This window comes from Malaclemys terrapin, chromosome 1 (genome assembly GCF_027887155.1).
Source record: "Malaclemys terrapin pileata isolate rMalTer1 chromosome 1, rMalTer1.hap1, whole genome shotgun sequence".
Classification (NCBI taxonomy): Eukaryota; Metazoa; Chordata; order Testudines; family Emydidae; genus Malaclemys; species Malaclemys terrapin.
The window spans coordinates 57,440,040-57,465,044 of NC_071505.1; the positions used below are offsets into that span (position 1 = coordinate 57,440,040).

A 25,005-nucleotide genomic window follows, 5' to 3' on the forward strand; every position below is an offset into this window, starting at 1 on the left:
ACAAAAAAACCCTCCTCTTGTAATTCCCCCTACTTTTCTCACCCCAATCTTCTGGGGTGACCTCAAGGGTTCTTTCTTGACAAGCCGTAGATAGAAGGCAGCAGGAAGAATGAAAATCAACATTGTGGCAGCCGATGCACCTGGAACAGAAACCATAATTGAGTTCTGGTTAATATGTAAATATGTACAGCATTTTACAGAAAAGAAAGTATACCTGGAGTGCTAGATACAGGCTCAGCTATAGTTCAGGTGGTGCAAGGGTGTTCATTATAACACCATGTTTTCAGTTAGTCATAACTTTTTTACATGTTCACCCTTCAGACTGAAAAAAGTATCCCCTTTGGGAGCAAAGGAAAGGGTATAGCAGTGTTATTATTTCTTTGAGGGGCATCATCTGCTTTTTTCCTATAACTATCTGACTTCCAAAATGAGCTGCATATCAGAGAGAGGCCAGTCACTTTGGACTGTCACGTTTTCCTCCTTTGTTTTTTAGAACAACTAAAAGACACTCTCTTTATCCTAATAAATTATCAACAATATAGCAGTTTTGTGGTATTTCCCTAAGTCTACATATTTCTGCCTTTGAAAATTACAAAAAGTCATACTCTTTTAAAAAGATTACAGTAAACTGTGGGCTTGTGCTATGAATTCCATCTGATAGTTCCATTCAGATTATTTCAGCGAGTAAAGTTCCCAAACTCTGGACAGGAAAGCTGTTCTTTTAATCACTGGCAAGGTTCTATCCACTGTGGTTTAACTTACTATACAATTATTCATATTTATTTTCATTGCATAGTAAGATTATTCAGAGCAGAAAGTTTTCTAACCAATAATATAATAAAAAAGAGACTATAAACTATATTGGCAATTCTGCTGAGTGACATAGACCTTCTTTACAGACCAGGAGTGGGTAAAAAGCAAAAAATGAAAAGGAGACCAGTACTATAAATGCAGGGGAAACTTCCTCCAGGAGTATTTGGAACTCCTGACTCCTCAACCAACACTTTCAAACTGACAGAAAACAAGTGTGTGTGTGTTGGGAGGTCAGGGACAGAAATCTTTTTCCTAATTCTTTTTTTTAATCCAAATTTGGAAATTCAATACATCTTGACCAGTTCTATAGATGGTGGAGTTTCCTAACTCTCAAAATTTGAAATGAAACTTGTTGACATTTTTTTGTTCTCTGTGACTTACACAGGCTGCCAACTAAAGTCTGGTACCATTTAGCTTGGATGAGTCATTTTCAGTCTCTTTTTTTTTTTTCTTTTAACCCTTCCAGTGCAAAATCAGGAATAAGTGCACTGAAGCTACTGCATTGTAAATGAGACAAAATTCACTTTCAATATATGAAAGTGAGGCATTGTGTTTTGATACAGATTAACATAATAAACTGAAAATATTCATGAAACTTACCAATGAATCCAAAGATGTCTTTAATAGCAGGCACAAAAATTACAAGTGTGTTAGTAAATGCAAGAATTACTGCTGCGATCAGGAAATGCCTTATCCAACTGAATGGCCTTTTGGGAAACAACAATGCGGTGACTGATGAGCGGATCTGTAACAGGAAAAATAAAAGCAGAAGATAGTGGATTTTGCAACTCATTGCTCCTTTAAGATCTGTGCTAGTTTTCCAGTGAGGAATTTTAAACAAAGAAATATATTTTAATTCATTTTCTTCCCTTAATGCAATCTCTTTTACCACACAGATGTAGTTTGAGGCTTGGGTTCACAGTTTATTACAGAAGCTCAAATATTTACCGGGTAGAAGACAAGTAAATAGGGTGTAAAAATTAGGGAGAAAAAAAATCTCTTCCACTAAAAGGTGCTGGTATCAGGAAAATACAAAGAACCCCATAAGAAATACTAACTGGCAGAGGAAAAATGTATGTATGTATGAAATATAATCAGATGAGTTATTTTAGACCTGAACCTGATTCCACTGAATTCTGTGGGAGCTTTACCACTTACTTCAGTGGTACCAAGATCAAGCTGTAATTTATTTCCATTTTAAAATATATAACAAAATAAAAAATAAACAGCTATGAGGATTAGAACATTCAAAACTGTATTCATAAGACGTATAGAGAGCAAATTCTCTTTGCTTATTGTGACTTCATCACAGATTTGAACATAGTTTCTATGCTTTTGTACAAGCAGAGATAAGTAGGTAAAAGGTCAACAGCAAATCCATTTGGCAACAGCAGATAGTGTTACACTGCAATATTGCAAAGCGATGAAGAGATCCTCGGGGTGGAAGTAGAACAGTGTATGTTCATATACTTTTAAAAAACATATGCTCCAAATCATTCCCATCTTTTAAAATAGCTGATTCTGAACCAGTTGGGTAATTCAATAGGAGTATGATTTTCTGTCAGACTTGGAGTCTTTACATTTAAAAAAATATTGAGAGATCTGCATTTTAGAGTTTCAGGTCTAAGTGTTGTGAAGAGATAAGTGGGTTTAAAATAATAGATTTTGAATTTAATATTGAACAGCTTTAAAAATTCTAGGCCAGGCCCTCATGCTGATTTATACCAGCTAAAGCACTAGTTTCTTTCTCTCTACTTGTGACGTTTCCAGTATGTTGTATCTGGCATGTGGTTCCACTTGAAATTAAATATTTACGTTTCACTGATGATTAATGCCATACAAAGGTAAATTTAAAAACTCTGATATTTGAAGTATAATTTTTTGTAAAAGAATAAAAATGCCAAATACTTCAAATAATTAAAATTACAAATATTGTTCTCGAAATTAAAAATGTAGAGAAAAACTAATTGTTGGTGTAAATTTTATGATTCATTCTACACTGGCTAGGCTGATGGGCCATATAGAATCATTCCGTACACTGGCTTTAGAATATCTGACACTGCTTCTTTGGAGTTACCTTAATAGAGCACTTTATGACCGCGGCATCTAATTGCTAAAACTTTATTTGATAAAAATCTGGCAGATGTGGATTTTTATATGCGGTTATCAAAACGGTGTTGCCTTTTAGCCTATTTTCAACAGCAAAATGATCACCATGGTTAATAGTTTAACTGTGAAAACAAAAGTGATATTTACACCACAGCTTCAGGACTCAATCCAAGCTAGCTGAGTTGATCACTTTGTGTGTGTTTTATACTGGGGTTACACCGTAACCTCTCAAAGATATTCCTAAGGGCATATATTATATTACTTGAGCAGTTATCATTGCTTTTAAATACACATCAGTATGTCTGTAAACAATACACATTCAGGACTTATGATTCAAAATGTAACCTTGCTGTAATGCAAAGGCCATCATGCAGCAGGACTCTGAGAAACCCAGAACTGCTGAGAGGATCAGTCAACTGCACAGGAGCTGCTAGAGCATGTGATGCAGATAGTCGGAGCTCGATCAAAAACAGTGTTGGATTTGGTTCTGTATGGCTGACTGCATTGACATCCTATAAGCTAGTACATCCACTACTTCAAATATGAGCATAAAAAGTAGGGCTGTCGATTAATCGCAGTTAACTCGAGTAATTAACTAAAAAAAAATTAATTGTGATTAATCACAGTTTTAATCGCACTGTTAAACAATAATAGAATACTAATTTAAGTTTATTATAAATATTTTTGGATTTTTTTCTACATTTTCAGATATCCTGATTTCAATTACAACACAGAATACAAAGTGTACAGTGCTCACTTTCTATTGTTATTTTTTATTACGAATGTTTGTCCCAAGAAGTTGCTCAGAATCACTAACACGCCAGCCTAATTTTGCTAATCTTGTTAAATACAGTACACAAGAGACTACAGATATACTTGGCAATAATCCTTTGGCTTTGATATGCTTCTGTTTTTAAATGTTCAGTACTCCGAGTTACCCAAAGTGCAGCTGTTTGTCTCAGGTGAAATATAAATGAGAAAACAGAAAATGTCATAAAATCCCAGGGCTTAGTTCTCTTAAATGTTAAAGTATGACAAAATGAATGTAAAATAGATAATTACAGTCCATGTGTATAGGCTGCCCAGATTTAATCTTCAGAAGCTGTATTTACTTACAGGAAAAAGGACTATGGGCACAGTCAAGGTGACCGCTACAAGCACTGCCAGGCGAACCAGCAGAAGAGGGGTGTCGAAGGTGTACACTTTGGTGTATGTATGAAGTAATTCATCTTCAACTTCTCCTACAAAAGAAAATGAAAACAGGCTAAGCTCATTCAGGCACAATCTATATTTTCAAAACTAAGATTTTATAACTTAGCAAGATGAAAGAGGACGTGTCCCTGCAGTTGTGGTCAGACACATGCTACTGATTAGACACAAAAAATGCAGTTTTGCTCAACATCAGTCCCTCTGTGGTAGAAATATTGGTAGTAATAACATTCAGCATTTATATAATGCATCTCATCCAAGGATTCATAGATTCATAGATTCTAGGACTGGAAGGGACCTTGAGAGGTCATCGAGTCCAGTCCCCTGCTCACATGGCAGGACCAAATTACTTTACAAAATGTGCTATATAAACCTCAGATGGGGAAACTGAGGCACAGAGAGGCAAACTGACTTCCCCAAAGTGTGTAGAACTCCTGGCTTTCAGTCTGGCACCCTAGCCACTGGACTAAACTGCTTCTCTAAAAGGGACAGTGGACACTTATGTTTTGAAAATATTCCACATGCACTAATTATGTGCAGCACTAACTGTTCTGTGCCATTTGCTTCCATGTCATAATGGAGGAACTAATAAAGTAAAAAGCAGTGCAAGTTTAAGCTGAGTGCAGCAGCAGCAGTAACATATAGTCTACTATGTCTACAGACTAAGTTATACTAGGTAGTCCCTCCCTATGGCCTTTTGTACACTAGCATGTATTGCACATGTTTTCAAGAAAGGTGAAGCTGCAACAGTGGTGTAGCAGTAGTGTAAGAGCTAGAGACAGAAGTGCTCCATTGTTTTGTGAAAACCTGCTGAGTATCGCCAGCTTGGCTTCCTTTGGCCATGTGGAAAGTGCAGGGCTGCCCCGGGGGGAGGAGGAGGCAAGTGGGGCAATTTGCCCCAGGCCCCGGACCCCACAGGGGCCCCCACGAGAATATAGTATTCTATAGTATTGCAACTTTTTTTTATGGAAGGGGCCCCCAAAATTGCTTTGCCCCAGGCCCCCTGAATCCTCTGGGTGGCCCTGGGAAAGTGTGACATCTACAGCATCTTGTTTACTGAATGCATGCAGTCATGACACACACAGCTGTTCATTCTCACCAGCAGGTACTGATAACCTCTAAAAGAAGAGAGAAACTTCTACAGAGAATATGGCTTTGACTCACTGACTCACCGTAGAAGGTAAGATAACCAAAGAGAGCAGCAAGCAGATACATGATCAGCATTCCAGCAATGGAGATGTTTGAAACATTCTGCATCCTCTTTCGTGACCGGCTGGGTAAGAAGGGAAGAATAACAGTGTAAATAAAGTCTATATTGTATGTATCTTCTAGTGAACTAACAGTTCAAGCTGTATTCTGCTAACATTGTCACTAGTTAGTGAATTCAAAGCAACTAAACCTAAATCAATGTTATAACAAGCTCAAGTGAGTTTCGAAACCCACTATTTCAAACCCCAGTATCACACTGTACAGAACAGCTCAGAACGATTTGTATATATTAAGGTTTTATATTCAATTGCTAACTTGATAGTGTTAAAATTTAAATGTATTATAACTACATATTTATATAGTATCAACTTCAGGCTGAGGTTTTTTAAGTAAAAATGTAGGTACTAAAATATAAAAGCATTGTTCCTAACTCTAGGCCCGAAGCCTACCATCAGATTTGCATGAACGCACACTTGTGTCAATGCAGATATACACTGAGGATCAGGGACCGACAGAAGAATAGGCAAGGTCAATTCTTCTTTAAAATGCACATCAGTTAAATATTTTTACAAGAAAGTTCTGAATTAGGATTGGCCGGAAATGGGCATTAAGCATCCATAAGTTTACTTCCTCAGAACTCAACAATGTTAAGATATGGAGTAATGTAAACTGGCTAGCATGGACGTGTGTGATAAATTACTGCATCTGATTGGCTGTAGCATAAATTTGGAAGAAATAATTACTGGCTAATGAGAATTCAATCAGACCACATGAGAAAAATCTTTGCTACAAGATACAGTCCTTATTCCTGCAGCCAGATCCTGCAGGGCAGATCTTTGCACCCACCTAGAGTCAATGCGACTCCGGGAGATGTAAAGGTGAGCACTGCCAGATGCAGGACTGGAGCCTCACTCATGAAGATGTTTTTGGTGTTCTGCAACACTTGAATTCACTACCATAATATAAATGTTTCCAAATATTTCTGGTGAGTGATATTTCATAAAATTTCACTTCATTTCAAGGAATACCAAGATTTATGGTCTCTTAAGGTAAGTACTGACAAAGGTAAACCTCAGGTCAGTAATCCTGATGTATGTTTTATCACCAATATCTGCTTTTTTATGGTCTGATGATTGCTACTGGGTTAACTATGGCAGTGTGTGACAATTGTTTTTAAAAGTAAAGTTAAGAGCCTTACTCTTTAAGTTCACTGTATATTGGTAGCACCTCAGGGTGGCATACGAATGCAAATGCCAGGATGGGTATTGTATAGGCAGTCTGAAAAACAAAGGTGTTTAATATGAGTATTCACTACTGAATCATCTGAATTTATCGTGTTTGGCAGCAGTTTGGTTATGGAGTTAATGACTATAGACAGATTCTATGGAATCTCCCTACCTGTGAGTTAAACACAAAATATTTGGGTTCGCACATGTCATCACTATTACTATGGGCTTCATATTCCACTCCACTTGTGTGTAGGGTGTCTTTTGCCTCCTCAAAACCCGTGGTGTGCCCAGGTGTATTGTCCATCATGAAATTCACTCTAGAATTAACAGACTCATTTGGTAACATCACTAAGTGCATCGGAACTGAGTTGTTGTTGTAGGTCCAGTTTCCAACATTATTTTCCAGGACAGGGAGAGGGCAAGGTATTTGGGATTTCTTGTAGATTACCTACAATAAGAATAGAAAATGTCAACACAAGTCTATAGCTTTGAAAAGGTGGCTTCTATTTACACCCTTGACTGAAAACATTAGTGGCTGAAAACTTAATGTTTGAAGGTGGCAAGTTGTGATTACTGCCCCTGCTTTGCTAGGAATTGAGCATATCCTATTAGTTTTGTTACTCTGCCTCCATCTTGCTTTTTGTCTCAGCTCCCTGTTATGTTTTGCTCTTTAGACTGTAAGCTCTTTGGGATAGAGACTGTCATATACAGTGCCTAGCACTATAGGGTTTTGACCAGGCTGGCCTCTAAACGCTAGTAATAATAAATAAGTACAGAGAAGACATCTAAAGTTTCTTAATTATTTACAGATTCTGTATTTCCTACTTTTGGTTATAGCTAGTGATATATTTCATATAGTCACATACCACAGTGAGAAAGAAAACCATGCAGGTAAGTGAAAATCCACTCGTATAACCAAGGTAACCTTCAAAGAAAGAATAAAAAAATAAACATGCAGTTAAACCACACATAAATTCAGATGACTAATCAAGATAAGAAACAAAATAATATATTTTAAGTAAGGAAATAGTTTTACCTAAATTTTTTAGAAGGGAAAGTGGAAGAATAATTCCAACTGACACAAGTATAACGAGGTAGTTACCATTCAGGTACCATTCTCTAAAGAGGGAAAAAAACAAATCAAACCAATATTAATCATTTCTGCCAAGGTTAACTAGAATATTTTCGTTCAAGTCATAGGCCGTGCAAAATAAACATACCCAGAATTCTCTTCTAGATGCAGAAATGCTCGGATTACTTCAGGAAGTTCATATTTAATAATAAAGAGGTAGCTTGACATTGCTGAAAAAACAAACACATCAGCTAAGTAAAGTAGAATAATATAGTTCCAATGCAGGGTCATTACTATTAACATTCTTTAAAAAAATAAGAGAAACGACAAACTATATATTATTTTGAAAATGCAATATATACATTGATTTTAGTCAAACTTGCTTAACTATATGAACATGTAGATGCAATGAACTACAGAGTCCCATTTTCAGAATTGGGTGTCTAAGTTATGGTACCTAGGCAGTTCTGTATTTTGGCGCTCAAATCACCATTTATGTACCATAATTGGCAGTGCGAATAAACAGATGATAACTTGACAGTGCTCCCTATTAATAAGGTTAGAGTCATATTCTGAACTAAAAGTAGTTTTCAGCCTTAGAATATGATATACACCTCTACCCCGATATAACGTGACCCGATATAACACGAATTTGGATATAATGCGGTAAAGCAGCGCTCCAGGGGGGCAGGGCTGCGCACTCCGGCAGATCAAAGCAAGTTCGATATAACGCAGTTTCACCTATAAAGCGGTAGAATTTTTTGGCTCCCGAGGACAGTATTACATCAGGGTAGAGGTGTAGTTATTATTGAATTAACAGTGCACTCGAGTTGCTGTTATGCTGAAATATACATTCTTACCCCATCTCTTTGTTTGTTATTGTAAATTCTGCTGCTCTGAGGGCCTATTTTCCTCAGAACTCTCCATCCATTACTCATAATAAACTTGGCTGCCTCAACTTCTGACCCCCCTCTTCCCAAACTGTCAACCTACTTAACCTTTGTTTTCCCCGTGTTACATTCCTCTTTCATCAACTAAGTATAATTCCTTGTCTAGTTAAACTGTATTTGATATCTGGGCTTCACTAGGGAAGGACAGAAGCTGAGACACGGATGTTTGTTATGCACTCATAGATGGGATGTTTGTTATGCACTCATAGATGCACTCTTTGAAGTGTCATAGTAGCCAATCAGAAGAGAAGGACTGATTGTGCAATTCTCTCTGTTGTGAATAGCTACTATTTTAGTACAATTATTATTAAATTGCTATACAATTAACAAGATTCTTTTGCTTTGGATGGCTGATTGTGATTGGCAGCCAGATTATAGAGGTTTCAAAACAGTACAAAGTTTTAAAACACTGAGACCATACACATTTCCATTTCATTTCCAGTGAGCTAAGGCCCAATCCTGCAACTTTAACTCACATGGGAAATAACTTGGGACTGTTATGCATGTAATGGGATGTCTCATGTGAGTAAAGTCTACTTGTGTGAATGATGGTTACAGGATCAAGCTCTTAGGGAGTGGGAGCTGAGGGTGCTCAACATCTCACAGGATCAGGCCCAAAATAAAATGTGGCATCAAGAGATAATTGAGCTGGAAAATCAATTGCTGAGCACCTTTCTCCTATTTTTTTCTGTTACTGTGAAAAGTAATGTGTCTGCCTTTTTTTGCTATGCAGATCACTGGGAAACATATACTCCACTGTGCTCAATCCATGATGGCATCCACATAAGCCTGAGGACATGTGCTACCACGGGAGACCAGTGTTTATTTTCATTATGGAGAAAAATATTAAGCTTTAAAATATTTATTTATAAGAACATTTTGTCCTTACCACCAATATTCTGCATTATAATCGAAACAAAAGCACCATATTTGCCAGGCCATCCAAATGCCTTTTCACCTAGTTTTTCATATATTAGGGAGCCTAGATGCAAAAAGAAAACATGGTGGGCTGTAAAAATGCACATTGTTAAACACATTTAAAGGAGAAACATGTGCATGCAACATGAACATTCAGTTAACCAATAGTGTCCTCATACCTCCTTCTTTTGAGGTCTTCAGTAAAAGGTGAACTGAATAGAGTGATAATATTGCTATACTGAGCAGTAGGATTCTGTAAGGAATAACAGAAATTAGAATCTTGAAGCTGACAATAGAAATAATAAATTGACTTAACAGAACATATATTGAGTTGCTCTCCATCAGTTTAACATGTACGTTGTCCCAAAACCAGTTTGAGTACTGGAGTCATTGGCCATGATAAGGCAGAGGTAAGCTTAGCCTGAGCATGCATGTTACACCATCTTAGCTTGCCTCTAGAGACTTACTTAGACTCACTGAGGCTCCAATTCTGCATTGTCCCCCAAAAGCAAATTCCTGCACTCACACAGAGCCCCAGTGAAGTTAACTGGACTCCGCGTAATCGGACCTTCCAGAATCCAGGGCCTTAGACTCCCACCCATTTACCGACATGTAACTTAACCCTCTCTCCTTACCCAGCACCTCTGAACCATCTGAAAAACCATAACAACTTCAATGGGAGCTGTTGGTTACCCCCTATGTTTGAAAATCAGAGCTTTTGGCTGCCTAAGAACCATGGAGCCTGAGCTTAGGAGCTCATATTTGACACTATAGATATATAGAGAGATCTCATGTAATGATCAGGGATAGCAAAGACCACTGTATGACATTGGAAATCTTGCTTTCTGAAAGCATACAGCACTAGCTTCTAACCCAGGCTGGCAGACTGTGAGATACTGATTCTTGAATTCATATAATTCTGACTGCCCTCAAGCTTCCTCCACATACTATTTCAATTCTACATGATTTCAATGGCTGGTATTTTGAGAACTACTGATGCAAGAAACTAATGCTTTATGTAACTTTTTCAGGGCAAATATCTACCCAGAAAATATCTCCAACAGCTGGTGACAGGACACTAGATGGGGAGGGCTCTGAGTTACGGCAGAGAATTCTTTCCCAGGTGTCATTCTAGTGGGTCTTGCCCACATGGTCAGGGTCTAATCGATTGCCATATTTGGGGTCTGGAAGGAATTTCCCCCTGGGTCTGATTGGAAGAGATCCTGGGGTTTTTCATCTTCTTCTGCAGCATGGGGCATGGGTCACTTGCAGGTTTAAACTAGTGTAAATGGTGGATTCTCATGAAATGATCATTTGAGAACTTCAGTCACTCAGCCAAGATTATGGTTTTATTACAGGAGTAATAAAATCTCACCTATTACAGGTGAGGTTCTGTAGCCTGCATTGTGCAGGAGGTCAGACTAGATGATCATGTTGGTCCCTTCTGGCCTTAAAGTCTATGAGTCACTATATTCTGGGCAGCATACTGCTCACCACCTTGCCTTCAGCCTGTGAAAAGCTCCTATAAACACTGCATGACTGAGTTGTACATATTTTGGGGGAGATATTCTGGGGTACTCTATGTAGCTACTCCCCTATTAACCAGAAGATTTTGGTGAAAAATCCACACGGGAGTTAATGCTGATCATTGCAGTATTAAGGTACCAATCCATGGCCTTCTACCCATGCAGAAAGGTACGTAAAGAATTGAATGATAGCAAGGCTTCTGAATTAGCTATAGTACAAGAGGAAAGAAGGACTGGGGTCAGTGTAAAGGTGCTGGTCCACCATGCAGGTCCTTAGGATCCGTGTGGCGTTGGGACCTGAGTTTCTTGTGGATTTTGTAGAGCTGTGGAATTTCCAGGCCACATCCCCTGTCCCCTCCATGCAGCTGCAAACCATCCCCCTATGTGGGGAGAATGCAGGGAGGGTGCTACAGGGTTAAACTTTCTGAACTTTAGGAACCCTTTCTCCTCTCCTGTGGAAAATCTCACTGAAGGGGAGCATTCGGGCCATCTCTGAACAATACATTAGTGACAGTAAATATAACCTGAATTAGGGTTAGTATAGCAGTTTTCATTTGGCAAATGGAATTTTTCAATCCTTTTGAAAGCTAAAGTCACAATCTATAAGTACAGGATCATGTATAGCAAGTAGATGCCTGACACTGAAGTAAGGATATCCTCCACAAACTTGTCTGCTTTTAAATGAGACTCTCCCCCACAAGAAGGGAGAATGTTCTCATTCCCAAAGTATGAAACTATGATAGGACAGAAAGTGAGCTGCTGAGTGGAGAAAGGGGTTTATGTTTGTTTTTTTATTAGATGGCACTATTTAAACATTATCCCAGTCTAAGGGTGACAATTTTTATTTCTGCCAAAGCTAACATGACTGGCTCATGATAGTGTTTATGTTAAATTTAAGATTCATTAGCCATAGTTTTGAATGTGCGGAGCCCTAACAGTTAGGATTTAGAAGATGTAGTAGAATTTTTTTAGCCAGGGCTAATATACAATGGAATAGAGATACTTCATAGCCAGGTTGGTTATTACTGAACACCCTAAGGAAGAAGAGTTTTTGAACTCTAAAGAGTTTTTTAAAAAGCCTTTCAAAGTTTCTTGGCTCTAGAGCACTCCCTTTTAAAACCAGTTTCCATTTCTGTGGGAGCAAATGCTCTCACTAAGACATTTAACTACCTGATTTGCAGGTGCTGTTAGGTAGTTAGCTGTCAAAGTGGTAGCATCTGCACTCATAATTAATTTCAGGCAAAAACTCTGCATCCAAAAATAGGAGATGCCATTCTCTCTTGGGACCTAAGTATACAGTTTCAGAGCTTGCTGCAGAGTTTTTGTTACACAACTTTCAAAAGTCAAGAGGAATCACACAGAGAAAACTCTGCAAGCTGATCTGAAGGTTTACTTTTTTCCAGTAATGTAAAGCAATCACCCACACTGCATTCTAGGCTTTCTACTAAACAAAGGAGGATTAACATTAAGGCCCACATAAACAACCAGATTATAAAACTAAAGCCACTTACTAAAGTGGGACAACTTTTAAATGTTGTCTCTCAACCTGATAGGGGTAGCCGGGGATGTCTGTTGGTGTCTATCAAAGCATATGCTGTGTACATACCGTATGTCAGCGACATGCCATTTCTGTCTTCAGTGGTACAGACAGACTTTAGAGAGAGTGGGTGACATTAAATATTGGTAAATCTATAGCCATATTTGCATTAAGCCCCCACTTTCTGTTTCAGGGCTAGAGTTATATGGGCACAAAGTATTCTTCCTCCGTCTCTACAAAGTTATAATTATGAACATATAAATAAATGTATACTTTACTGCTTGTGTGGAATTGCCTGTATTGAAATAGTGGGAATGCTGTTGTTATTTTAGGAGAAAGAAGTACACTGTCCTTCCAATTTGGTTTTTGACTGGACAGTATAAATTCCCAGCAATGAATCTAATACAAAACACAGCTGAAATTAGGGTGGTTTATCATCATTAGACAGATTCTTGCAATACTGTTAAACTGTTTTCATTACTGGAGACCTTAAAAATCTCTTTATCTATAAAATGTTGTTCTTCACTTAAGCATTTTTCTCTAATCACAGAAACACTGATGCTAGCTCGCTAATTATATTCTCCCCACTTTTTGAATACTTACACAAAAAGTATAATTCCTGTGTTGGCCATGGCATATGACAGCCCTAAGATGCCACTCCCCATGATGGCATTGCTCAGGTTAAATGCTGACATTCCAAAGGAAGTAGTTCCTGGATTCTATTGAAAACAGCAACAAACATGGTAGTTAAGTTGTGGCTTAATGAGTGCAGTGTAAAACTGCTTTTTCAAGTTGCTGGCTTTCCCTTCTTCTGTTCTGTTGAGTACTATGGATGTTGTCTTACTACACTGCCTGATTCTACCAACATTTTTTACTACAGAACTAGTACTTACCATTTATTACTTGTATTACAGAGTGCCCAGGGTCCCTAGCTACCTCAGAGGGCTTACAAGAATAGTACTATTATGAGAACTCCCTTCACTTCAAGTACTGTCACGGTAGTGTGTGTTTGCAGCATCAACACAACAGCTTTTTTTGGTCCAAATGGGGTGTAGAGTTATGTCCATACTAACAACCGATCAAAATAAAACTGCCATCAATGACTACAGTTACCCCGTGTCACTAAAAACCATAAGTGTCATCTTTTTTGGTCATAACAGGCCTGAATAAAGAAAAACACCAATATTTGAAAATGGAAAAAACTAGCTCTTTGGGCTGTATTCTCATTTACACCAGTGGAGTAACTTCACTGTGCAGTGAATGACTTGGAATTGGTATTAAATATTTATACTATAGTAGGGTTCAGGTTGTTTTATAGACCACAAACCCACATGAAGAAACCCACACGAAGAAACAATCCTGCCCCAAAAGTTTACAATATAAGTTCCTGATCCTGTAAAAATGTGGGCCTAGATTCACAAAAGTATTTAGGTGGCTAAACCCCAGATTTAGGCACCTAAGTCTGAGTTTAGCCACCTAAAACCCAGTTTTAGGCTCCACTGTGATTCACAAAGCTCCCAATGAACTCCCTTGGCACCCATGTTGCTCCAGTAAAAGTTCCTGAGTCACCTGTCTTTCTGTCTTTGGGCATTTGCACTGCGGCCTCCCTCTAGCTGTCCAGTGCCTGTCTCCCAGAATGATTCACAAAGCAGGGAAAGATAAGTATTGCCTGGATAAGTCATGTTCAGGGATTGATCTGTGATCAGGCCCCTCAAGTGAGTTCACACAAACAGCTGGGACCTCCCTCTCTAGCTTTTAGACCAGTAATTAGGGTATTCACCTAGGACAGGGATCGGTATCCTTTGGCACGCGGCCCGTCAGGGAAAGCCCCTGGTGTGCCAGGCTGGTTTGTGATCTGGTGTAAATAAGATCACATCTGGCCCCACTGTTTTAAACTGATCACATTAAAGTCTGGCTGTAAACTGAAATGTGACTAAAACTACAACTGCTGGGTGCACGTTTATTTGTTTCGTTTACAGGTTACAAGATTTTTTTCTAACTACCTGAAAGCTTGAACATGGGATTTAAAATTCAAGCTTCTCTACCATTAGCAGTAATAGATATTCTGTGGGCCAAACATTACCCTCAGTAACACCTGTGTAAGTCAATGTAAAGCTAATAGGTGTAAGTGGAACAATGGGCTGGCACAGAGTTATTGAGGGCAGCATTTAATCAAAGGAACCTTTACTATTAGGGCTAGCAGGGAAAAAAGACCCCAGCTTAATTATCATACGCTAGAGTGAGTTTGCTGGTAGTTGGAAAGAAAATGCCTGTTTACATGTAAACAGAGCATATTTTATCTAGCAATCATTGAGACACAATCCATGTAGAACCTTGTGATGCCATGTTTCTAGTCAGAGTAGAGCCATGACTTCATACTTTAAATGATCGAGGCAGCCAAATTGTAACCACTCTACTAAGGCAGGAATAAACAGAATATGCTGGTAAGATTCTTTGGTGAGTTTTGCAGTAACATTGTTTACATTTGCAAAGAGACTCATGTAGATTGTCCCTACTTTCCAATATTCCTGTTTCTACTACAGTACTTAAAAACCAATAATAAACTTACATATTCCTCCTGATAGTCTGCCAATTTCTTTTTGCCCAGAAATCCATTTGGAAGGAACTTCTGATTTTCTGCATCATCGTTAGCAAATTGACTGAACACAAAGAAATAGCAAAATAAGAAAACAATAAATAAAGTTTACTACACACAAGAGACTAAGGGTCCAATTCAATGCTCACTGGAATCAATGGAAAGACTCCAACTGCATCAGTCAGGCCCTGTATTCAAAACTCCTTACTCAGTTTTATTCAGTGTTACCTCTAGCAAAACTCCCACAGATGTCAATGGGAGTTTTACTGAAGGAAGCACTGCATTAAAACTGAATGAGACACTCAGGATTGGGCCTACGAACTTTGTTTAGTTTAAAAAAAGTCTAAACCATACATGGCAGATTCGTAGCTTTGAATACACCTCCCAAATTCTGTCAACAGTGTTGCCTTCCTTAGCAGCATTTTCCTTCCCAATATCACACATCCTGTTAATTTTATTTACATTCTTGCAGGCTACCCCTTACCCTTTACCTCAGAAGCCCTGTATACCAAGTATCCACCTCTCCATTTCTAATCCCTCCTCAAAACACATTTCTGTGAACCCTATCACTGTTAACTTCGCCCCGGAAGAATTGCTATTATTTACTGATATAAAATAAAACCACTTCCCACCAACAAAAAGGCCTACTGCACCACAATGTGCAAGGATCAACACTAGCAGATTTAATTGCAAGACCAGAGACTTAAAATGGAAGATACTGATATGAACCTAAATGGAACTACAGGATCCAAACACATCTGGGGAATATTTGAGTTGACTTTCCAGGTAAACCTTATCTTTACAGAGGATCAATGTGAAATCCTAGATCTCCCCTATTTGCCCAAGTCTGGATCCAGACCTGAACTTTGGCTCATGGCTGTGTTTACGGGCAGTGAAGAAAGATCATATTATTTTAAGAATTAAATTGAATTCTGGAGCCATGTGTATCATCTAAGAGTAATGGCCAGGATTTTCAAATGTGGGTTCCCAAAGTTATGCTCCTAACTCCATATTTAGGTACTTAATGACGCGGCCTGATTTTCAGTGTTGCTCAGAACCCTCCGGTTCCTATTGATTTTTACTGAAATTTTGCCTCAGTAAAGCAGGACTTAAAATTGTGATGCTTCTTAACAGTCAATATTAACTTTAGCTCAGAGAATCATTGGATTTCTATTTGATTTCTTGGTCTTAACGGAGTCATTCTCCAGAAATTTTTCTATTAATGAGTAAAGTAAAAGAAGAAATAAACCGCTTCTCTGTATAAAACTTTCACATTGAAATTGCATGTTTAAAAGGCCATTGCTTTGTCTTGAAATTAGTTTGAAGACTACATATTTTAAAACTAAGAGACTTCTGATCATGTAAATTGCAAACAAACAATTCTGAGTGAAAACAATGTGCTAAAACTTAGTAATTACATGTATCTAGGTGTCAAAGAACCCTACAATTGCCTTTATAAATATACAGGTATTATGAGAATTGAGTGTTTATGATATTGGACAGCTTGTGTTCAGAGTCATGAACTGGCAAGTCAGTGCTGGCAAATCTCAGCACAGATTTTACCAATGCATCTCACTATTGACCTGGAATATCTCAGCTATTCTACCCACAACGATAATCATGTCAAAGAGTGCAGTGATTTTGTGATTTGGGGAATAGCCACTAAACAATCAGACTAGTTTTAATTTGTGACCTAATCTGAATTTAATTTCAGGATGCCATAAGTGAAAGCCTGGTGTATCTGTTAGTCTTTGATTACCTCTTTTTAGTCTGAACATAAAACCCTTTTTGTTTAAGTACATACCTGCTAATAGTAGCCTTTTCTGGATCTATTATATCAGTGTAGCTGTCTTCAATGCTTTCTCCGCTATTGCTCTCCTCATCAAGTTTGATGTTGACATTTTGCAGTTCCATGCGATCCATTTGAGTGGTCAGCGCTTTCTAGCTTCTACAATGCAAACAATACTGTACCTTCTGCTTACAGGTTCTCTCCACCATGTGTTAACTTTCAGAACACTCTGTTCTGCAAACAGATCACAAAATAACTCATTAGAATTTTCCTCAAATTAGATAAATGAGTGTGATTTACTCTGTTTGTGTTTGTTCTTTGTAATAACATTAAGAGAGGCAACTGCTGCAGATTGCGAAAATTCTGGATAAATACAAGCACAATACTCTTTTTTTTAATAAAGCATCTTTCCACTTGATCTTTCTCAAAATGTAAGAAGACAGACCTACACAATAGATTTCCAACCTCTCTTAGAATAATAATAAAACAACAGGTGTATATATAGTCTATCTATAAATAACTATCACTGTAAACAGATTTAACATAAAATCTGGCAATAATTTATTTGTCAAATTCTTTCTTTTTGACTGATACCCTGGATAATCATTAAGATGCACCCTTAACCTGAGATTAAATACATCAGGATTGGGTTGTTGATAAGAAAATGCTATATATAAACTTTACTGACCATTGTATGCAGATTATTTTTCTGAAGGAAACACTTGGCGTCTTGAAACATATATTGCTAGATAAGTATGGCTACATGTTAAAAATAATCAAGCTGCTGCTGGCTGCACTATGCACTTCACCCTATCATATCTCAGTTTAATACTTGTCCATCAAAACTTTTAGATAGTTTATATAATTTAAAACTATCTCTCAAAGAGAATTATTGCCTATTTACACAGTTTAATATGCCTTTACTCTCACAAGAGAGAGTCTGGATAAATAATAATAATCATCTGGATAAATAATCATCTTTTTATGTGGCCCAATATAAACCATATACTTTATAATATATATAGTATGATGATTTGTCTTTGGCATTAACATCAGTTTATCTTTACAATCTCAGTTTACAGATACACTTTTACATTTGTTTACTCATTCCCACATTTAATAATAAACCACTAATATTATGCAGTTGTACAGCATTTTTTTCTTCTGAAAGTACTATACCAAAATGACTTAATAATAGTACTCCCATTTCACAGATGGGGAAACAAAGGCATAGATAGATGAAGTGACTTGCCGCAAGTCATCTAGCTGGTTACTGAACTATGGACCCAGGACTTTCTATCTTTGTGCCTCCCGGTATAACACATTAAAAGAATCCACCATATATTTCCTGAGTTGTGTACCAGAAAATAAAATACTGTATTCTCAATGCTATAAATGCCTAGAAACATTGCAGGATAAAAATTAGAATAAAAAAAAACAGGGCAAGCAAAATTCTATTTTTGCTTTACTCTAGCCCTAAACCTTCAATTACCTATTAAAAATTCTCCAGTTTTTGCATTCATGAATGCTTAGTTCCTCACTTAATTACCAAACCTTCACTAGTCTATATAGCCATTAATATGCCATTCCTAATATCTGCAGTCTCAAACTTATTTTTAGCAGTGCAACATTAAAGTGTGTGTGTAAAATGTAAATGTAAACTTTAAACACCAACACTGGAGGCTAAAACTGACCTTGTGTCAAAAACTACAATAAATTTCCTTACTCTAGTAACATTTATTTTTTATCTAATAATTGAAATGCAAAAGAATATCAAGGTGTTTTTGCCAATTTCCTACCAGAGATAGCTGCTCTGTTTATTCCTTTCTGCTGCCACTCCAGGATTTAGACTGAGACTGATTACTGAATCTGGCATTGGGTCAGAGATAGCTAGGCAGGCTTACATTCCAAGGGTCTGATTTTGCCCAATGAGGACATGAATAACTCCAGCTGAAGTAATGAAAAGAACTGGGTCCTTGCTGAGACAATGGTAAACTCATTCATAGCAGTATCTCTAAAACCAAACTTTTTTGCATTCCAAGAAGCAGATTCATATAGTATCCAGATGCTTATTTTAAATCTATATCTAAGAAAATCAGACAAATAAATCAGGCAATCGAACACACAGCCTGCTAGTGATGAAGAAAATCTCTGTTGTGAACACTAACAAATGCTCGCTTTAGAAATATTCTTCCAATTGTATCAGCCCTGCTATATTGACATTTTTAGTGTTGAGAAAAACGAAGAGAACAGCGTAGCAGAAATATTACCATGGATTAATTTACACAGAGATTAGGGTAAGAGAAATTCTGTACTGCACAGTCTGTACTATACTTGGAAAGGAAAAAAGAATATGACAGAAAAATATGTATTAGGGTGTAGGTACTATTTTAAAGGCTGATCCTTCAAACACCTACTTAAGTGAGTCATTTTACTTCTTGTTTCAAAGGACTATACAATTACTCATGTGTGGAACTGTTTTCAGGATCAGGCGCTTGGTATTGAATCATCATTAATTTTAGGTCCCAATCCTGTAAACACTTACTAATGAATGTAGTGCTTATTACCACAAGTACTTCCCTTGATCTTCATCAGTGTTTAGAGAATTGGGGTCTTAATTTGTTGAAATCCTTCTCTCCAGGTCACTGGTCTTGCAAACTCTTGCACACACATGAGCAACATTGGTCATGTGAGCAGGGCTGTCCCTAGTTATTCTGGGGCCCTGCGCAGCCCCCCCCGTGGAGGGTGTGTGTTGGGCCCAGGCCTCCATGGGGGGGGGGGCTGGCTTGGGGGGGCAGGGAGAACCACCCCCCAGCACTCATCAGTGGCGCGGCTGGGGCTGGATTGCTGCACTCCTGCCGCTGGTGAGTGCAGCGCCCCGGCCCTGCTGCAGAGCTCAGGGGAGTGGGAGCAGGGCTGGGCAGGGGCTGGGCAGGGGCTGGAGCAGCACACAGCTGTGCAGAGCACCAGGAAATGTGGTGCCCCAAATTTCCTGGTACCCTACGCAGCTGCGTAAGGACGGCCCTGTATGTGAGTAGTTCCAGACTCCATGGGAATATGCACATGCCCAAAGCTACTCTCATGCTTAAGGGCTTGCAGGATCAGGGGATAGCTGAAGACTCGCATGTTGCTGCACCTCAATTCCATGATGATTTATTTTGAGAAATTGTAATCGGTCAGTCTGTCAGGATAGTGTTCCTTACTCTGAACACTTCTCATACCTAATGAAATCTTAAATTGTAGTTTGCAGTACTGTTGTAGCTGTGTTGGTCCCAGGATAGGAGAGAGACAAGGGGGGTGAGGTAATATCTTTTATTGGAGCAGCTTCTGTTGATGGAAGAGACAAGATTTAGAGCTGTACAGAGCTGAAGAAGAGTTTTGTGTTGCTCGACAACTTGTCTCTTTCCCCAACAGAAGTAGGTCTAATAAAAGATATTACCTCACCCACCTTTCCTTTCTGAAATTGTATACATTTTTATTTAATAAAAAAGACTCCTAATTAATATGTATATATATTTTGTTTGGATTTTGCTATCATGTATTTTGCAGATTACAGACTTTTTACATCCAATCCTTAGGTCCCAGTCCTGCAAATATGCATATGTAACTTTACACATATGAGAAATGTTGTTGAAATCACTGGGACTACTCATGTAAGTAAACTTTGGTACTTGCATAAGTATTTGCAGAATCAGGGTCTGTTATTTAGTCACATAATTGGAAGCTCAATTTTTTTCAGAAATTTATAAATATTTCCCAGGCATGTTTTATGCACTGAAATGTTAGTTAATCTTACCCAAATCTTTGTGGAATCAGTTATTTATTGTGCAAACTTCTGAAATATGATCACCGCAGACAAGTAACTACAGGCAAACCTATTTTTAACTTGTATCTAGGGTGAAAAAAAATCCTGCATGTTCAAAATCTCCGATGTACTTCACCTTCAAAAGAATCTATTCACATAAAATACACTGTTCACATAAAATTCCAATCTTCCAATAGCTGGCCTATATATCAAAGATGTAATACAGATTTCACATGCTCAGCTGCCAGCCAGCACTGGGTATTGCTATTGCTACCCTAATTAGTACAAGCTACAATGTTTGGAAACAATGTCTTTTCCCCACAAAGCACTTCTAAAGGCCCAAACATAAAAAAAGGGAAGTACTGCGAATGCTATGCTAAACGGCAATATTATACACCAGCTCCTTTTTCTATTTTAGACCACTACTATTTTTTTCCTTAGGTATACATGTCAGAAAAGTCTACTAGCTTAACTATGTTCCTTAAATTCAGCTATAACATGCCTAGGCTTTTGCTGCTTCTTGTGGAACAAGAAGGCAGACAGAAACAAAAGGATGATTTTTTCTTTTAAGATATTACATTAAAATGAAAATATTGGATGCAAAAAGTATTACCCCTCTAAAGCAATATTTCTCTCAAAACCTAGGGTTATGTTCATCTGCTAGAATAGAACATAATTTTGTAAAAGGTACTCAGAAAATGTGTTCAAATAACTGCTTTTTAATATGTAATGAAACAATTAAGAAAAACATAAACTTGTTTTTCCATTTTATTTCATAGCAATTTTGATTTACTTTCTGCACCGCATCTAGGATTCTGAATAAGTGGAGGTTTATCAATTAGGTTTATCTGTGACCTTGCCTTATCTGCCTAACAGTTGCATTTTCAAGCATTTTGCAATGGCTGGTATTTTTATGTCCTATCACTGTATATGAATCAGTAGATTTTCCTGTCTCTTAGTCTCAATGGCAAGGCTTTTAAAGAATTAATGTTGTTTCTAAAGCAATTTGAAGACTAAAAGTACCATAATTGCTACCTTAAAGTAAACACACAATTAAAATGAACAATTTATTTTCATATTCATTTACTTACTTGGATGTTAGCTAGGTAAACCAAGAGTCTTGATAAAAATTCTCAGTAGTTAACCAGAGGCCCTAAAAGAACACAAGCATATCATTCCTAATTATCTGGTCAACTTTAGAAACCTCCTGCTATTTCATTTCTTTCTTAGATTTTGATTTTCTGTCCAAAAAAAGGGGACTGAATTTCATGCCTGATGTAAAAACAAATACACCTGCTAATGCCAATTACAACTACAGTATAGCAAATCTTAACTGCCAGTTCTTCACACTTCTTTTAAATTTACAAATGAATTACAGTTGCACAAAGTTATTTCTCAAATTCTTCAGTTTAAAATGTGTTAAGTGGAAGAAGTATAAAATAAAATGAATAGACATTGTAAAGTTACATTTTTAGGTTTACCTCCAAATCAAACACGTAATCTTGCTTGCTTGCTTGCTTGCTTGCTTTCTAAGCAAGTAATATCTTAACTTGCACCTGTAATAGAAAGTTGGCTCATATGAGACCTTGTGCAGCTGGACAATCATTTAAAGACAAATGGGAGTGTATCGGATGAACCAATCAGCAACAACGATACCCCAACACCTCCCTTTGTCAAACTTGCGTCAGCTCTTTAAAAAAAAAAAAAGGTAAATCAATTTACTGGTGCAAACAACAGTCATCAGAGGTATTTGCTCTTTGAGCTTGGCGTTCTAACAAAATGCATATCTACAGAAAGTTTTACCTAGACTTATGTCATAGTCAGGATGATGTAGATTAGTTGCTATCTTAGTTTGCTAATCTCGATGTTCAGTGAAGAGATACAATATTTGTAAGCTAATTTTTCATCAGCATCAAAGTTACAGTAACACAATTTAGTTATGAAAGTGAGTGACAGTATGGTTTACCTGTCGCCAGGGCTTCTGTGTTCTCATTCCCAGTCTACCACTGAATTAGGTCCAGATCCTTAATTGAGTTCTACCTAGGCAGGATTGGGGCCATGGGGTGTGGTCTTTGACATATTGTTTGGCCTGTGTTTGTGGTAGTTTCCCCATCTGGAAAATGGTGACTATTTACTGTAATTATTTACCTCATGGGGCTGTTGCAAGGATTCATTCTAATATACGTAGTGCACTATATATGGGAAGTGTTAAATATTATTTATTTGAAACACGTACTTGGGGAGAAGCTACTTTTCAATATATCAATTACATAGTTTAGGAAATAATAATAATAATAATTATTATTATTATTTATTATTATAATTCTTAATAAACTATATGGGCATAGTATCAGAGGGGTAGCCGTGTTAGTCTGCATCTGTAAAAAGCAACAGAGAGTCCTGTGGCACCTTTAAGACTAACAGATATATTGGAGCATAAGCTTTCGTGGGTGAATGCCCACTTCTTCACCCACAAAAGCTTATGCTCCAATACATCTGTTAGTCTTAAAGGTGCCACAAGACTCTCTGATGCTATATGGGCATAGTGATTAAAACACTAATTACATATTAGAGAAGATGCAACTTAGGATGTTTTTTTGTTATTTTGATTTTATGCAAAGGATTACACTCAATTAAAATTGGCTTTGTAAATACACATACACTCACTCACACAATTAGTCATTTTTTAATGGGGGAGAGCTAATTCATACAAATAAAAAACATTATTGAAAACCTGTCCAAAAGAGCTTGTGTCATTAAAAAATTTAAATAGGCCACAGTCAACTTAAAAATCACAATTCTACCCCAAAATGTTGTAACTACTATTGTTATAAGTAAACCTTAATATTACTGTAACTGAAAGAGATTAGAGGAAAAAAGTATTGATTTTCAGTTTGTTTACTTTGTAAACTGGATGTAGTCAGTTTCACCATTTCCCCCTATTGTTTGTATGGTGTTTTGTGCAGCAACAGGGGAGAGAAAAACATTTCTTTAAACAAATGAAAATGTGATCACAAACCACAAAAACCTGCAGGGGAATTCAGCGATAAATGTAGTATCAACTCAGGCGCAGCTGTAAAAATTACTTTTAATTATTTTTTGACCTAACTGAAAAAATACATATCAAGATTAGCTTTCATTTATTTTTTAAATACCAAGAACATGAGTTCTACCATTTAGTAATCTGCCATGACCTTCTATTTACAGCCAAGTTAGGAGGACTCAAAAGAGTGACTTTCTTTTCTTTCTCCCACAATCATAGTGATGCTAGCCTGCCTTTATTAGTGGGTGCATTGCCATTGGATGGAGCCCCTAGGACAGCATCTGGTCACTTAACTCCAGGACCAACTCCCGGACCTACTCCTGAAAAGATGAGACAAGGTGGGTGAGGTAATACCCTTTATTGGACCAACTTCTGTTGGTAGGAGAGACAAGCTTTTGAGCTTACACTGAGCTCTTCTTCAGGTTTGTCTCTCTAATATCCTGGAACAAACACAGCTACAACAACATTGCATACAACCCTGATGTCCTGGACCACAGAATTGGGCCACCACTTTCTAACAATTGTCATCACACAAATGACCAAAATAAAACTTCAAAGAAAAAGCAAATTTTAATTTTGTATAATAATTGGCCCTGTTCATTAGTGCACTATAAGCCTGTCTGAATATTAGTACAGATGTAATAAAAGGATCTCTCTCTCACACACACCCCAATCCACATTTATAAAGGATTAGAATACATTCTCTCTAGAGATTGTTTCAGTCCTAGATAAATCCCATTCTATACTTTATGTCAAAAAATATACAAAGAAAGGGCCAAATCCTGTATTCCTTATTGAGGAATTCAATAGTCCATTGATTTCAGTGGGAGTTTTGCCTGAGAAAGAATCACAGGACACAACAGGTCTTCTGATCTTGGTCTATATAGTTATATACATAACGACCCACACAGTGAGAGGGAAATATACTTTTTTAAATGAATCCGTTAATATTTACAATTTTGCTGAACAAAGTCAAGAATACTTGACAAGGTTCACTAGCTTTTCTGTAGCAGAATGACCTCCAAATATTCTGAGGGAAGCAGCAACATTGCATTTCTCACATCGAAAAAGTGAGAGACTTTGGTGGAACTCAGAGTCTACTGTAGAATATTAGTCTTTTCATCTCCACATTTACACCAGTCCCTTTATAACAGGTCTCACAAAACAAATGTTGAAAGAAGAAATATCCAGGAATATTCC

At 37.5% G+C, this 25,005-nt stretch overlaps 1 protein-coding gene across 3 annotated transcripts in view; it reads right to left on the reverse strand.

Moving 5' to 3' along the window:
- SLC38A4 (solute carrier family 38 member 4) overlaps positions 1-25,005 on the reverse strand; it is a 58,906-nt gene that overhangs the window by 6,530 nt on the left and 27,371 nt on the right. Inside the window, exons 2-17 of one of the 3 annotated variants that reach the window (XM_054025011.1) lie at positions 22,244-22,318; positions 21,854-21,915; positions 16,973-17,191; positions 15,142-15,232; positions 13,176-13,291; positions 9,689-9,762; positions 9,481-9,573; positions 7,790-7,871; positions 7,606-7,688; positions 7,436-7,494; positions 6,739-7,017; positions 6,539-6,618; positions 5,304-5,404; positions 4,039-4,163; positions 1,414-1,558; positions 43-140 (exon numbers count right to left, since the gene is read on the reverse strand). In XM_054025011.1, coding sequence (XP_053880986.1) covers positions 43-140; positions 1,414-1,558; positions 4,039-4,163; positions 5,304-5,404; positions 6,539-6,618; positions 6,739-7,017; positions 7,436-7,494; positions 7,606-7,688; positions 7,790-7,871; positions 9,481-9,573; positions 9,689-9,762; positions 13,176-13,291; positions 15,142-15,232; positions 16,973-17,091 — 1,545 coding nt within the window. In that variant the 5' untranslated portion in view covers positions 17,092-17,191; positions 21,854-21,915; positions 22,244-22,318. Of the gene's footprint in view, positions 1-42; positions 141-1,413; positions 1,559-4,038; positions 4,164-5,303; positions 5,405-6,538; positions 6,619-6,738; positions 7,018-7,435; positions 7,495-7,605; positions 7,689-7,789; positions 7,872-9,480; positions 9,574-9,688; positions 9,763-13,175; positions 13,292-15,141; positions 15,233-16,972; positions 17,192-18,756; positions 18,837-21,853; positions 21,916-22,243; positions 22,319-25,005 lie in introns of those variants that run through there. The other 2 variants (XM_054025020.1, XM_054025028.1) reach the window with 2 other exon arrangements.